At 43.6% G+C, this 16,073-nt stretch overlaps 1 protein-coding gene across 2 annotated transcripts in view; it reads right to left on the bottom strand.

Moving 5' to 3' along the window:
- XPO5 (exportin 5) overlaps positions 1–16,073 on the bottom strand; it is a 2,857,558-nt gene that overhangs the window by 2,000,610 nt on the left and 840,875 nt on the right. For both annotated transcript variants that reach the window (XM_044060355.1, XM_044060360.1), the window contains exons 11-12: positions 6,911–7,001; positions 6,585–6,713 (exon numbers count right to left, since the gene is read on the bottom strand). In XM_044060355.1, coding sequence (XP_043916290.1) covers positions 6,585–6,713; positions 6,911–7,001 — 220 coding nt within the window. The remainder of the gene's footprint in view (positions 1–6,584; positions 6,714–6,910; positions 7,002–16,073) is intronic.

The following is a 16,073-nucleotide window of genomic DNA, read 5'->3' as shown; positions in this document are numbered from 1 at the left end:
TCTATGCAGGCAAGCAATGACCTTGTGGAACACAGCACTGGCTTGCCAAGTTCAATTACAAGCTCAATTCCTGCCAGGAAAAAAGAACACATGGGCAGATGACCTACGCAGGAACATCATGGATCCCCACGAGTGGAAACTGGATCCACAAGTATTTGCAATGATAACTCAAAAACGGGGGCGGCCGGACATAGACCTGTTTGCCAACCCCCAAAATTATCAGCTATCAAAATTTTGCACCAAGACATTTCACCATCAAGCTTGGAAAGTGGATGCACTCTCCTTCAGTTGGAAAATGCTGACAGTATATGCCTTTCCTCCATTGCCCCTTCTCACAAAGGTGCTGCTGAAAGTCAGGATGAAGAGACCCCGGATGATACTCATTGCTCCAGACTGGCCACGCCAGCACTGGTATGCACTACTAAGGAACATGGCCCATGGCCCACGGCCCACCATGGATTTTGCCACAAATTCCTCATCTGCTCACACAGCGAGATAGTCAGATTCTACACAGCCAGCTCAAAACCTTAAATTTGGCTGCATGGCAAATCACCTAAGCAACCAGCCAGCTCCTCTTCCACAAGCTGTTATGGATGTCATTCTGGAGGCCAAGAGGCCCAGCACCAGGAAAACCTAGTCAGACAAATGGAAAAGATTTTGCGCCTGGAACAAAGCTAAAAGCCAAAATACCCTTGAGCCGGACATACCTCAGATTCTACAATATTTAACTGAGATGTTACACGAAGGACTTTCTTTTTCATCTATTAAAATCCACGCCTCAGCTATTTCTGCTCATTACAACATGGATCATCCCTTATTTTCACATCCACTTCTAAGGCAGTACCTCAGAGGGGCCAAAAACATTAGGCCTCCTAGGACAGCACCAACACCAACTTGGGACCACAACTTTGTTCTGGAAAAACTTACGCTGCCACCTTTTGAGCCAGCTTTCTCAGCTGATTTAAAGTTTATATCATGGAAGACTGCCCTGCTGCTAGCAATTACTTCAGCCAGAAGAGTCTCAGAGCTACAGGCACTAATGGCAGTAGAGCCTTTCCTCATTTTTCATCAAGACAGAGTTTCTCTACGAACTAACCCCTCCTTTATGCCAAAGGTGGTATCCAGTGTGGCTCTAAATCAAACCATCCATTTACCCACCTTCTTCCCAAACCCACAGAACAAAGGAGAAAGACTCCTGCACACCTTGGACATTCACAGGCAACTACGTTACTACTTGGATAAAACTAAGGTTTTCAGAAAATCTGACCAGCTTTTTGTACCCTATGCTACAGCATCACAAGGAAAGGCCATCTCAAAACAGACCATTTCCAAATGGATAGGACATACGTTTTTGCTACACCCATCATGGAAAACCACTTCCTGCTAGCATAAGGCCCCACTCCACCAGGGCAGCAGTTACATCTACAGCCTTCCTCAGGGGTGCCAACCAAGGATATTCTGGAAGCTGCAACTTAGAGTGAAGTGGTAAGTGATAGTGTTTGGTGAAGGCGTGTACTGAACTCCAAGTCTAGAGCTGGCTTCGTCACTGCAGTTTTGCAGGGCCTCCTAGCCTCCTCTAACCCTGTTTGACCCCATCCTTAGCTTTGGGATTCAACCCAAGTGTGATGACTGCAGCAGGGTAACACGATGAACAAAGTACAGTTTTGTACCTACCATAAATGTATATGTTCGAGTGTATACCCTGCTGCAGTCTAGGTTACCCTCTCTCCATCCCCTCTGACCTAACTGAAACCTTTCAATTCCTTAAAATCTGATACAACCTTTGTGGTTTATTTGCTTATAGCTGGAGGGATGTTTTGTTTGTCTGAAACTTTTATTATTGGTACTATCTACTGACCACCTTTTGCGGGGCACCTGACATCTGGGGCAAGAAAAACTGAAGAAAATTGCGTCGGATGCCTCTTATATACCCCCGGCGCACTGACGTCAGGACCGACGGCGGACCAGGACTTTGGAATTCAGGCCGACTGCGGGACCACCTGACGACAGGATAACCCAAGTGTGATGACTGCAGCAGGGTATACACTCGAACATCTACATTTATGGTAGGTACAAAACTGTACTGTATGCTTCGTTCAAGTCTAGTGTTGACAATCATGCATCTTTGCCTAGCATAGGAAGCAGCTGGTGAAGAGTCAGCATCTTGAATTTTGGAATCACCAGAAAGGTCCAGGATAGGACGCCATGTATTGCCTTTTCTGGGTACCAGAAAAAGTCTCTAATAGAAACCTTGTCCCTTTTCCTCTTCTGGTACCAACTGAATAGTCCCCATGCTTAAGAGAGAGTACTTGATTTTGGGCCTCTGCCCACTGATTTGCGGGTAGATCTGGCCACCCACTTGGTGTTGGTAAGGTGTGTAAGTGAAATCTGTATCCTTCGGACAATATATTTAAAACCCATTTGTCCTGGGTAATGACTTCCCAGTTTCTGGCCTGCAGACCAATCTTTCCGCCTAAAGGAGCATTCAGTTGGAAAGTGTTTGGATGTTTTAAAAGCAAGTCATTGAAACAGTTTTCCATAGGGGGAGTCTTACTACTCCCTGATTTCGGTGTGGGAACCCTCCACTGCTTAGGTCTTGTGTCCCCTGGGCCTGAAACCTGGGGTTTCTGTTGTGTCTGGGTTTGGCTTGAGACCACCTGGAAGGGGCTGGAAAGGACCAATTCTTAGAGGGCCAGTGCCTACTAAATCTAGGAGGCTGAACTTGTAAGAAATCTTTAACAGTTTGCATATATTTTGCTTTATCTTACATCTTTTTAAGAACTTCCTCAGTTTTGTTGCCAAACAGGCAGTCCTGATTTAAGGGAGCATCCAACAATTAGCTTTAACATGATCAGGCCAAAATTGCTCCTTAAGCCAAGCATGCCTTCTGAGCACAGACCCAGTAACAGCAGCCCTGCAAGAGGCCTCTAATGAATCAATTCCACACTGCAAAGCATGTTTTCCAACCTGTTCAGCAGAATGCATGAAATCCTGTAATTCTTCATTTTCTGCACAGTGAAGAATCAACATCATTTTCTGTTTAATCAGTCCAATAACATGTTGCTGATAGTTTAAAGCCCTAATGGCCAAGGTTGCAGAAGTGTATACCTTCTTACCCCATCTATCCAGCGCCCTGGAGTCTCTATCAGAAGGGGAAGGATTTTTAGCAGTGGAAGCCTTAATGCCCTTGCGTCCCTGTGAAATAGTCTATGGATCCGCAACAGGATTTTTAAAAAGGAACTTGTGTGAATCAGGAACCCTGTAATATCTGTCAGGTTTTCTGGGAGCAGGAGGCAAAGAATCAGTGGCCAAACTAGATTCTGAAAAAGCAACATCAACAATGTCTAGTACAGGAGGAATAGCTAAAGGCCTATGCTGAGGCAGGAGTAAGAAATCCCTAAGCCTCTTTTTTGAATCAGGAAAATCCTGGCTTTCCCAGTGGAAATGCTCCCTTAGAGTATGTAAGGTTTCACCAAAAGAAAAATCCTCTGGAGGGGAAGCAGAGGGAATAGAGTCCTCGGCATCAGAATCCTCATAAGTAGATAAGGGCAAATCCAAATCATCACAAGAATCTGAAAAATCAGAATCCTGGTCAGAAGATTCATAAACAACTTCAGTCCTAGGTCTCATAGAAAAGGGGAGGTTGGCTTCCCCTGATTAGAGTTATAAGATCTTCAACCATTCCTATTTGTTTTTTAGGCATAGAGGCCTGATCATGCGGCCTGGGCTTCGTTTTTTTTAGGCATGGTTCAAGATTTAGGCCTAAATGAAGGAGGCGTCGGTTTAATATGCAAGTCTGTAGGCCTGAATACAGCCTCAGAAGCTGGGCATCGCGCGGCATACCGGACTCCGAATGGGTCTCAGTAGAGGCTTGCTAATCAGAAGTAGCAGATATCAGGGGCTGTGAAAGAGCCTCACTGAGTACCGGCGAACTGGCGACTGGCTTAGGAGAAGCGTCGTCGGCAGCTTTGGACCTCAGCGGCCTGTCTCTATCTTTATCTTTGCATTTTTTTGGAATCCTGGTAGTTGGATGGTTAACTGACGACATTTCTGTAATATTTGGAGGCAAAAATATACAGACGATGGATAGTACGCTGATTAAATAAAGCACAAAAGCGAAAGCAAAGTATGTCGTGGTCATGGCCTAGGCAAGGAATACAGTACGAATTAAAATCTTTGTGAGGTATTTGCTTTCCACAAGTAATGTAATTAACTTTCACATCGGTAAGGAGCAAGAAAAGGTTTCCCCAATGGGGTACTTAGCTTTAGCTGAAGACTTCGGTTCTCAAACTCGAAAACAAAAATTTCAGGAGTCGGCCGACCGGCACTTGCAGTTTGCAAGAAAGACAGATGTAATGCCGTCGGCTGTATGTTTTATACCCCTGACGACTGGACGTCATGGAAGAAGGGACAGCAAACGACACAGGACCCAAGACTTTGTTTATCAGGCCGACTGACGGCTACTGCAAGCAGATAACCCAAATTTAATGACTGCAACAGTGAAACATGAAGAACATCAGCAATGGTAATCCCTCTGCACAATGGTGGGCCATCTACAGACCACGAAAACTAAAGACCCATAAGTTTCATGAGTCTCATATCCAAAGCCATAGAAGGAATTATTACAGAAATAATCAATAATGACATAGGAAACCTTCAGACACTGGTCCAAACTCGATTTGGTTTCGTCAAGAACAGGTCATGCCAACTCAACTTGGTGGACGACTTAGAGAAGGTCACCAAAGCAATGGATGAGGGCACAATGGTTCACACTGCCTACCTTGACCTGGCCATGAGACATTTGCTAAAATATCCCACACAGGCATTGTTGACAAATTCAAAAGGTTAGGTATAAATTCTTATGTCAACCGGTGGATAGCCAGTTGGCTCACAGACAGGACCCAGGAAGTTAGAATTGGGAGTTCTTCTCTACAAAGAGTCCATCAAGGATTGGTCCTGGGACCACTCCTTTGAGCATTTACTTTTCTGAAATCAAGGCCAATGTCAATGGCCTCTGGCTGACTAAATTTGCAGATTGAAAATTAGGAGCAGTCACAGAATTCCCACTACCTACACAACTGTTCTCCAAGAAAGACTGACAGACAAATAACTGGTGTCAGAGCCATGGAATAAAACTAAATGCCAGGAAATGCAAAATAGTATCCTTTGGGAAGTCATCCACCTTGGGTAACTATTATATTAACAAAAAAAACCCTAACAGCTGATCCAGTAGTTAGGGACTTGGGGACACAGGCAGTAATGTTGCCTTTGACTATCATGTGTCTACAGTATTGAGAAAATCATTTTATGTTGTGCAACTTACAAAGGTATGACATCTAGATCCAAGGAAGTCATTGTTCCATTGTATTCGGCATTCATCAGACCTGTCATTGAGTACAATGCCTCCTTTGGGATGCACCTAACCAGGCACTTCCAAAAACTGGAATGTCCACAAAGCCCCCTCACTAACAGAATACAGGGCATAAGTAAGTCCTGTGCAGACCACCTCAAGGCCTTATCCTCGTATTCTGTCTCCTACAGGCTGTTGACGGGAGACCTATGCCTGGCATACAAGGCATTTTCAGACCCCACCCTGACAGACCCCACATATCCACAAAACAGTAAAAGAATTACCCAGTCTTAAGGCTTAAACATTGCCTGTGACATAAACAGGACTTACTGGACAGACAGGTATGCATCCCACAGACTACCCCTTCTCTGGAACATGATTCCCATCCATGTGAAGCAGAATTCCTCCCTAACCCAATTCAAGTGTAACTTGGACAATTGGATGAGGAACTGGAGATTCATCCCTGGTTTGGCACCTATGTTTCTAACGGCCACAGGAAGCCTGTAAATTTGTTCATCTCCCACACCCCTGCTTACACTTATCAAAAATACCAGAACCTGTCAGAGATTTGAGATGCTTGGCTAGGCTTAAAAAGGCCTTTGTGGTCTTTAGTCTACTAAACACCTATGAACTTTAATACAATGAGGAGATGCTACGCATTTGAAGAATCTTTGCTGTTACCCGATTTAACAGCTACTCTCTGAGCCTTTGTTTTTACTTCATTTGGACATGGATCACAGGGCTTGCTGAATATGGGGACAATATTTCTCCTTATTTTTTCCATACTTCAGCTTTAATAAAACATGGCATAAATTAATGCTTCATTACAAATTTAGTTTTTAATTTAAGCACCTTTTAAGGAAAAAAGACACTATCACCAGAATGAGGAACATATCACAGGAATTATACAATTTACTCCTCTAATTAAAAGTTGCTTCAGTGTCACAAATGTGCGACCCCAATAACTTAATAGGAAAAACGAATTATTAAAACAAATATTTTACGAAAAAATAAGCATGTATAATTTCTCCAAGAGTAAGAATCAATTTCCACAATAATCAAAAATGTACCACAACAAATGTCTTGCGCTACAAAAGCAGTTACTTCCAGAAATCGTCCAGTCAATAGAAACCCTGATTTCCAGTGCACCTCTGACTGAGCATCTGTTGTGACAGGTAAAGTACACGTGAAGCATGCATCTAATCTTGTAAAATCACAAAGAACTTCAACTCACAGTTCGTGGATCCAACTTCAATAGACAATCTCAACTGTGACCTCAGCAGTTCTGCAGCCATCTCAAAAGCAGTCATTGGGAGCAGTTTACATGCCATCCTTATCACTTCCCCTTGTTGAGCACGGAATGCTGCAAGAACAAAAGACTAGACATGACAACTGCAACTTCAAACCTCAGACATTAATACAGCAGAACGTTAGTGTACACCAAGCTGACTAGGGAAAAATTAATGCATGTAACTATAACAAAGCGTACTAATGAAATTTTAAAATACAGCTTAATGTTCTGCAGTATTTTCGGAACAAAAATGTACAACTATTTCTCACCATTAAAGAAAGCATTGAAGTCTTCATCACTGTCAAAGTCCATACGGGAATATTCACAGCATGGGCTATCTGACTTGGATGGAAAGCCAACCTGTTCAAAAAATACATATTAAGCAATGAAGTATGTTCAGCAATGAAACAGTTCTATAAATAAAGAATAGTGCTCTCACTGTCTCAAAACAAAACAATATACAATTGTTGTGTAAATTGACCTACACAGCAAAAGCAAATTAAAAGCAGCAAATGTACTGATAACCTAACCCAATAAACCAGTGATGTACTACATTACTAGAACAAAGCAGGAGGCTCTACCTTTTCAAAGATAAAATGTGTGCTCTAGTTCATATGCAAAATGTGATAAAACAGCTCTGGCCAGCAACCTACAGCAGGACTGTAAAATGATCAAGGTCACTTCTTATAGGTTTAAATAACTTGGCACATTTGTATACAAAATTCTGCTGCAATTCCATTCCTCTTGGAACATTTTACCAGAGAGAAATAAGTGACTTCTAGAATACCTAGCCAAAATGTAAGTAGTGCTAAGTAAAGTTATTCTTAAGTCCTGCTCAAAACAATCGCAATAACAGCAAAGCTGTCTTCATGAATTTAAGTGGTATACAGTACTTGCTTGCAAATCTGCCTTGCCAGATGACCTGTACAGAAAATAAATTGGCTATCTTACAAATCCGGTCCCAGAACTCAAAAGCAAACAGAGTTGCCACTGTCAGCATGCCTTTGAAAGTTACTACAAACTCCCCGTATAAAGGCTCTAAAATCCGTTTCTCCATAGTACAGGTGTGTAGCAGCTACACTTGCTGACAAACTACTTGGCTTCCAAAGTTGATTCTTGGCTAAGATGCCTTGTTGCAGAATTTGCACATCCCTCACTGCCATACCTCTACTTTTTTTTTTTTTTTTTTTTTTTTTATGTACTAGGGGCTTCTCTTTCCTACTTCATCCCAAAGATGTGATGCAGGTAGGTCACTAACATTTCTCCAAGGAATAGCTCTGTAAAATCTTACCATAACAATATATGTCCTTCTCTTCTCTGTTGCAGTATTCTTAACATGAGGGAGCACTCCGCTGCAGGCAATCAGACATCGGCCAGTATACAAAAGTCTTTCACTACTGTAAGATGGGTGATACGTTGCACACAGGCTGCTGGTGTACATCAGACAAACGTGACGTATGCACGCATCTACCTCAGAACTTAATGCCTCAAGAGGAAGCCAGACCAAGGAAGGTAGGATATGACCAACCACGGAAAGGAAAAAAAAAACAGGTGAAGGAGGGAGGGATTGGAATACTGCAACAGAGAAGGACATCTATCATTATGGTAAGACTTTATACAACTATACTATGTCCTTCTATTCATCTGTTGCACTACTGTTAACATGAAGGAGAATACAAAAGCTCATGAAGACAGTGTAGAGGAAGAGGCAGTAGAGCTCTCCAGGAACCCATGGAGTATAGCTCTAGCAAACCCTGCTCTAGACTTAGAAATGCCATCCTATCTGTAATATTAGTGAAAGTATGTACACAGGTCCATGTAGCTGCTTTGAAAAAAAAAGAGTTCATGTCCAATCCCTTGAAGGCCTCTGACGAGGCTACAGCCCTATTGGAATGGGCAGTTACAGAAGAAGCAAGAGTTTTACCATGCTTCACATAACAGAAGGAAATAGCCTTAAAATCCAAGTAGAAATAGTCTGCTTGGAAACCAGCAATCCCAGAGCCTGGAGATGATAGACAAAAAGCTGGTCTGCTTTTCTAACAGCTTTGGTCTCAACTAAGTAAAATTTAAGTTGTCTAGGTGCATCCAGAGTGTGTGCAACACCTTCTCACTAGGATTTTGTGGAGAAGGAAAAGTAAGTAACCAAATAGACTGGTTGGGTGACAAATCATAGACAATCTTGGGCATAAAAGAAGGGTTGGTACGCAAGTGCATCCTATCTTTATGGAAAACTAAAAGGGAGAGGCCATAAGGGCCTTTAGTTCAGCCACAAGTCTAGCTGAAGTGACAGCTGGGAGAAGCACAGCTTTCCAGGAGCAACACTGTAAAGATGTTGATGAAGCTGACTCGAACAAATGAAGAATCAGCTTTTCTAGCACAAAATTAAGATACCAGGGTGGAGGAATAGATTTCCTGGGAGATCTAATGTGAAGGACACCTTTAAGAAATTTAGTCTCAAACCTGCTAGCTGGGGGAAGGAGGTTAGAGGCAATCGAGCAGAAACAGATGACATACGGGTCTTCATTGAAGAGCAGGCCAAGCCAGTATTGAGCAATTCACACAAAAAGGATAGAACCTGAGGGATTTTCACTGCTAGTGGATCCTGGTTTCTTGAGAGAGACATCAGACTGAACATCTCTTCCACTTAGCTAGGTAGGATTTTATGGTACTGAGATTCCTGGCATCCTGCAGAACCTTAAGCACATCCTCAGAGAATGAGTATCTAAAAAGAATCAAAACCCTATCACCCACAAAGTCAGCTGAAGGGTAGACAACTGGGGATGGATGAGAGTTCCTTTGTCTTGTGTGAAAAGGTCCACCTGTGTGATAGCTCTTGGCTAGATGCAGGAGAAGGGGGGAAACAATGCTATCCTGGCCAAAAGCGGGTCACCAGCAAGATTTTTGGTCTGTCTTGCTGTATCTTTAGTAGGACTTTTGGAATGAGAACTTGGACAGGGAATGCATATAGAAACATTCCTCTCCATGAAAAACTGAGTATATCTACTTTCCAGAACAGAGGGTGTGGGTCTCTGGCACAGAACTGAGGAAGCTGTCTATTCATGGGGAAGGCAAAGAGATCTACTCGTGCAGTACACCACTGGTGGACAATGTCGAAGAATGCACCCCTGTGAAGCATCCATTCATGGGGTTGTGGTTTTGGACCTGTTCAATGTGTCTACCAATACATTCAGGCTTGAGAGAATATATATTGCCTGAAGGTGTGTCTGCATTTTGATTGCCAGCTCCCATACTTGCAGAGCTAGACTGCACAGGAGGCAAGACTTGCTCCCCCCCTGTTTGTTCACATACCAGAAGACTGTCACGTTGTTTTGGAATGAGGACAGACTGAAAGACCTGGAGTGCCAGCAGCAGTGGCCTCATTTTTTTTCATGATGATGTGATGTTTTCTTTGAAAGGGTGACCAGTTGCCTTGTGCCTTCGTGGAGCCGAAAGCTGCTCTCAAGCCTGTGAGCCTGTGCCTCAGGCATCTGTGTACGTCTCTTGTATTGTTAAAGAAGGATGAAGTGGGAGGCCTGGGTTGGCAGAAAGTTCTTGAATCCACCAGATTATCTCCCTCTTTAGACTGGGAAAGGGAAATTTGGAACTCCAGAGGGTGTGCATATTGTGTCCACAGACTTCAGGAACCATTGCAAATACCTCGTGTGCATTTTTGCCAGAGGAAGCACAGGGATGGTGGATGCCATGAAACCCAAGGTCCTGAGAAATGTTCTGGCTGAAATGTCAGAGAGGGATGAGGCGTCGAAAGATAGCACTCAACCCCTTCTGAAGTGGAAGGGAAAACTTCATGAGGTCTGTTTGGATGCAGCATTCCAGGAAAATGTGGTCCTTTGATAGGGAAAGAACAGATTTTTGGTCATTTACAGTGAATACTAGGGAAAGAAGAATAGAAATTGCAAGGTTGAGATATTGCTCTAGGCCTCTGGACTGTCTGATTGAAAAAGATGACCATCCAGATATGGGAAAAGTATAGTTGTGTACACTTACCATAAATGTAGATGTTAGAGTGTATTCACTGTTACAGTCATTACATTAGGGTTATCTGCTTGCAGGTAGCCCTCAGTCGGCCTGATTAAAAAAGTCTTGGGTCCTGCGTCGGTTGCTGTCCCTTCTTCCATGATGTCAGGCTGTCAGGGGTATAAAACATGCAGCAGACACCATTACATCAGTTTTTCTTGCCCCAGATGTCAGGTGCTCCCCTAATGGGAAGCAATTAAATATAAAAGTATAAAGACATAACTCCAACAAAAAAGCAAATGCACCAAAAAGGCTTTTATGCACAGTAAAGGAAAATAGAGGTATAGTCAAAAGAAGTTAGGAGGCTGGAGGGAGGGTAAAATAAAGTTGTGTACCTACCATAAATGTAGATGTTAGAGTGTATTCACTGTTGCAGTCATTACACTTGGGTTATCCTGCTGGCAGGCTATCTGCAGTCGGCCTGAATTCCAAAGTCTAGGTCCTGCGTCAGTTGCTGTCGCCTCTTCCCTGACGTCAATGCGCTAGGGGTATAAAAGATGCAGCCGACGCCATTTTCTTCAGTTTTTCTTGCCCCAGATGTCGGGTGTCCCCAAATAGGAAGGCTAAAAATTACGCCAATAAGTATGCATGCAGTAAAATAAACATTTCCTTCCTATACAAGCAAATACACCACATAGGTTGTATAGGATAGAGAAGTACAGATAAGTCCCAGCAAATAAAAAGGGGGATGGTGGGTGAGTAACCTGGACTGCAACAGTGAATACACTCGAACATCTACATTTATGGTAGGTACACAACTGTACTATGTTCATCGTGTTTCACTGTTGCAGTCATAACACTTGGGTTGAATCCCAAAGCTAAGGTTGGGTGGCTGGGGCTAAATAGGATTAGGAGAGGCTATAAGGCCCTGCAGAACTGCATTGGCAAAGCCTGCTCTGGATTTAGAGTAGAGAGGTAAGTGGTAGTGCTTGGTAAAAGTGTGCACTGAGCTCCAGGTTGCAGCCTCTAAAATGTCTTTGGTTGGTACTCCTCTGAGGAAGGCTGCTGAAGTGGCTGCTGCTCTGGTTGAATGTGGCCTAATGCCCTTAGACACTGACTTGCCATGTTGTGAACAGCAGAAACTAATACAGTGGCCTATCTATTTTGAAATAGTCTGCTTTGAGATAGCCTTTTCCTTGTGATCCTGCAGCATATGCCACTAAGAGTTGCACAGTCTTTCTGAAAGCTTTAGTTCTGTCCAAGTAGAAGCGTAGCTGTCTGTGTATGTCCAAAGAATGCAGAAGTCTCTCACCCTTATTTTGTGGGTTTGGATAAAAAGTAGGCAAATTAATGGTTTTGTTAAGGGCCACACTGGACACTACCGTAGGCATAAAAGTGTGGTTAGTCCTCAGAGAAACCCTGTCTGGATGGAAGATGATAAAAGGTTCCACAGCCATGAGTGCCAGAGACTCGTCTTGCAGAGGTTATTGCTAGGAGCAGAGCTGTTTTCCAAGATAAGAACTATATTTCAGCTGTATTGGCTGGTTCAAAAGGCAGTAGTGTGAGTTTTTCCAAGACATAATTAAGGTCCCATGCAGGTATTGGTGCTATCCTTGGGGGTCTTATGTTTTTGGCCCCTCGGAGGTACTGCCTTGGAAACGGATGTGAAAAAATTGGTGGTTCCGTATTATAATAAGCTGAAATAGCAGAGGAATGGATTTTAATTGATGAAAAAGATAGGCCTTTGTCCAGCATCTCAGTTAGGTATTGTAATATTTGAGGAATATTTGGTACAAACGTGTCAATTCCTTGTGCATGGTTCCAAGCACAGAATCTTTTCCATTTTTCTGCATAAGATTTCCTGGTACAGGGCCTCCTGGCCTCCAAAATAACATCCATCACTGCTTTAGAGAGAGGTATGTTCTGAATGGCTACATTATCCGCCATGCTGCCAGACTTAGGGTTCTGAGTTGGCTGTGCAGGATTCGATTGTTTCGTTGAGTCAGTAAGTGAGGAATTAGAGGCAATGTCCAGGCTGGGTCCTGAAAGAAGCTCTTTAGGATTGCGTACCAGTGCAGGGGGGCCAGTCTGGAGCAATCAGAATAATTTTTGGCTTCTCTTGTCTGACCTTTAGGAGTACCTTGGGGAGGAGAGGCAGAGGAGGAAAGGCATATGCTGTTAGGTTTTTCCAGCTGAATGATGAAGCGCCCATTTTCCATGCTTGCTTATGATAAGTCCTTGTGCAGAATCTCTGTAGTTGGCAGTTGTGAGGGGAGGCAAATAGATCTATGTCTGGGCATCTCCATTTCTTTGTTATCATGCTGAAGACTTGTGGATCCAGTTGCCACTCGTGGGGATCCATGAGGTTTTCTGCTTAGTTCATCTGCCAGAGTATTTTTCTTTCCTGGCAGGAATTGTGCTTGCAGGTGTACTTGAAAAGTAAATGCTGTGTCCCACAAGGTCATGACTTGTCTGCAGAGGGGGTAGGAATGTATGCTTCCCTGCTTATGTACCACATGACTGTAGTATTGTCCGTCCTCATCAGTAGTTGTCCTGGATGAAGTAGATCCTTGAAAGCTGTCAGGGCATTTTGAAGTTAGCATCTCTTTTTGATTGATATGAAGATGCATTTGGCTTGTGGGCCATGTGCCCTGAATACATTTTCCTGCCATGTGTGCTCCCCAAGCATAATCTGATGCATCTGTTATTGTCTGCCTGGCTGTGGGTAGGGTGAATGGTTGTCCGTTGTTGTGATGACAGGCCTGTGCCCACCATAGAAACTCCTGTTGCAGGCAAGGAATGAGGGTAATTAATGTTTCCAGACTGTGACAATGTTGATTCCAACCACTTTTTAGATACCACTGTAGTTTCCTCATATGCAGTCTGGCATATGGAATTAGCAGAATGCAGGATGCCATCAAGCCCAGAGCCTGCAGAATTTTCCTTGCAGATAACTGGGTCTTTAATGCCAGCATTATGAAGTAAGAAGTCAGTTGCCTCTGCTTGTCTGGCATGAGATAAGCCATCTGGGCAGTTGTATTTAAGCTTGCACCCAGGAACATTATCTCTTGAGAGGGTAATAGTTTTGAATTCTTTTCGTTTACTGTGTACCCTAGGCAAATTAATAATCTTTTTACAAACGCCAGATGCTTTAGTAGAACGTCCTTGTTCTGCTTGAATAAGGCAATCGTCCAAGTAAGGATATAATTGAATTCCTCTTTGTCGGCAAAATGCAATTACTGGTGCCAGGCATTTTGTGAAGACCCTGGGTGCAGTAGATAAGCCAAAGGGCAGTGCAGAGAATTGGTAGTGCATTGAGCCAGCTATGAATCTGAGGCATCTTCTGCAAGATTGTCTGATTGGTACATGCAGGTACGCCTCTTTTAGGTCCAAAGTTACAAGCCAAGCGTTCTTGCCCAGCATGGGCAGAAGCTACTGCAGAGTTAATATTTTGAATTTTGGAACGTCCAGAAATGTATTTAGAATAGACAGGTCCAGTATTGGTCTCCAGGCTTTGTCCTTTCTGGGTACCAAGAAAAGTCTCGAGTAAAATCCTTGTCCCTGCTCTTGCTGTGGTACTCGATGAATGGCCCTCATGTCCATGAGGGATGAAACTTGTTTTTGTGCCCCTGCCCATTGACTGTGTGGCAGGTCTGGCATACCTTTTGCCCTTGGTAGGATATGAAAGTGGAACCTGTAGCCCTGGGACATGATATTCAAGACCCATTTGCCCTGGGTGATCATGTGTCAATTTGGAGAAAAAAGTGCTAGTTTTCCCCCTAAGGGGGCTGCCAAAAGATAAGTGTTTGGTGCTGGCAGAGGGAAGTCATTGGGACTGTTTCCTGTATGGCTGTGATTTGTCTTCTCCGCGTTTGGAAGTAGAAGTGCCCCACTGTTTAGGCCTGTATGAGCCCTGGGGCTGTGATCTGCCTCTTTGTGGCCTGTCTGACACTGGAAAGGACCAATTCTTCGTAGGCCAGTTCCTGCTAAATCTGGGTGGCTGTACCTGTAAGAAATCCTTTACTGTTTGCATAGATTTCGCTTTGTCCTCCATTTTTTTCAACACCAAATAAAGTATCATGCTGTAATGGAGCATCTAGTAATTTTGCTTTAATATGATCAGGCAGATTCTGTTCCTTAAACCAAGCATGCCTCCTAATGACAGAACCCGTAACTGTGGCCCTGCAAGAGGCCTCCAAAGAATCAAAACCGCATTGCAATGTATGCTTTCCCACTTGTTCAGTAGCATGCAATAAATCCTGCATTTCCTTATTTTCTGCACAATCAGAATTTGACAACATTTTCTGTTTTAGCAGACATTAAGTATTGCTGATATTTAAGCATATGAAATTGACAGTTTAAAGCCCTCACAGTCAAAGTAGCAGAAGTGTAAACCTTTTTTCCCCATCTGTCTAGCGCCCTTGAATCCCTGTCAGAGGGGATAGGGTTTTTTGCAGTAGAAGCCTTGACCCCTTTGGGACCCGGAGAAAAAGTTTATGGGTCAGCAACCGGGTTTTTATAAAGGAATTTATGTGAATCTGGAACCCTGTAGTATCAGTCTGGTTTAACAGGGGCAGGGGGTAAAGAATCAGGAGAAAGGCCGGATTCTGAAAATACATCTACAATGTCTAACACAGGAGGAATAGCCAGAGGTCTGTGTTGAGGTAGTAAAAGAAAATCTCTAAGCCTTTTCTTAGATTCTGAATAGTCTTGGCTCTCCCAATGGAAGTGCTCCCTCATGGTATGCAGGGTTTCCCCAAAAGAATAGTCCTCAGGCGGGGAGGCTGAAGGGATAGATTCTTCAGCATCAGAATCCTCATAAGGAGGAAGAGAGTATTCCTGTTCAGAGGAGGAATCAGAGGAAATGGAAACCTGATCTGAAGATTCATATTCTGTCTCTTGCCTAGGCCTCTTGTCAGGAGGGGGATGGGAACCCCTGATCAATGTAATTAGGGCTTCGGCCATTTTTAGCATCTGTTTTTTAGCCATGGAAGTCTGTCCAGGTGAATGCTGTACTTGTTTCTTTGTCTTTAGAGCTGCTTTAGTCTTTGCTTTGGAAGCTGAAGTAGGCTTTACATATAACTGTGTAGGCCTGAAAACATACTCTGAAGAAAATGCCTGCTCAACGGCTCCAGACCCATCTGAAGGAATAGTTTCCAAGTGTCCAATACCTTAAGTATCCAGAGGCCTAGCTGGCTCCATGTGGGAGTAGTCAGCGGCCTGTGGCTCTGAGGTAGCGGGCGTCAGGGGCTGCAAAAGCGCCTCACTGAGAACCGGCGAACTGCTTAGCGGAAGCCTTGTCATCGGTTTTGGACCTCGGATGACTGTCCTTTTCTTTTTCCTTGCGCTTTTAAGAAACTCCGGTCGTCGGTTGTTCCGACGGCATTATATAATTGAAACTTCGGCCAAAGTAATGAAAAGCAAAATTGTACTGACGCTTAATAGTGCGTTGGTTAA

The sequence above is a fragment of the Protopterus annectens genome, chromosome 1.part0, assembly GCF_019279795.1.
Source record: "Protopterus annectens isolate FY-2018-M chromosome 1.part0, PAN1.0, whole genome shotgun sequence".
In the NCBI taxonomy this organism is placed as follows: Eukaryota; Metazoa; Chordata; order Ceratodontiformes; family Protopteridae; genus Protopterus; species Protopterus annectens.
This window is presented reverse-complemented; position numbering and strand designations above follow the sequence as displayed.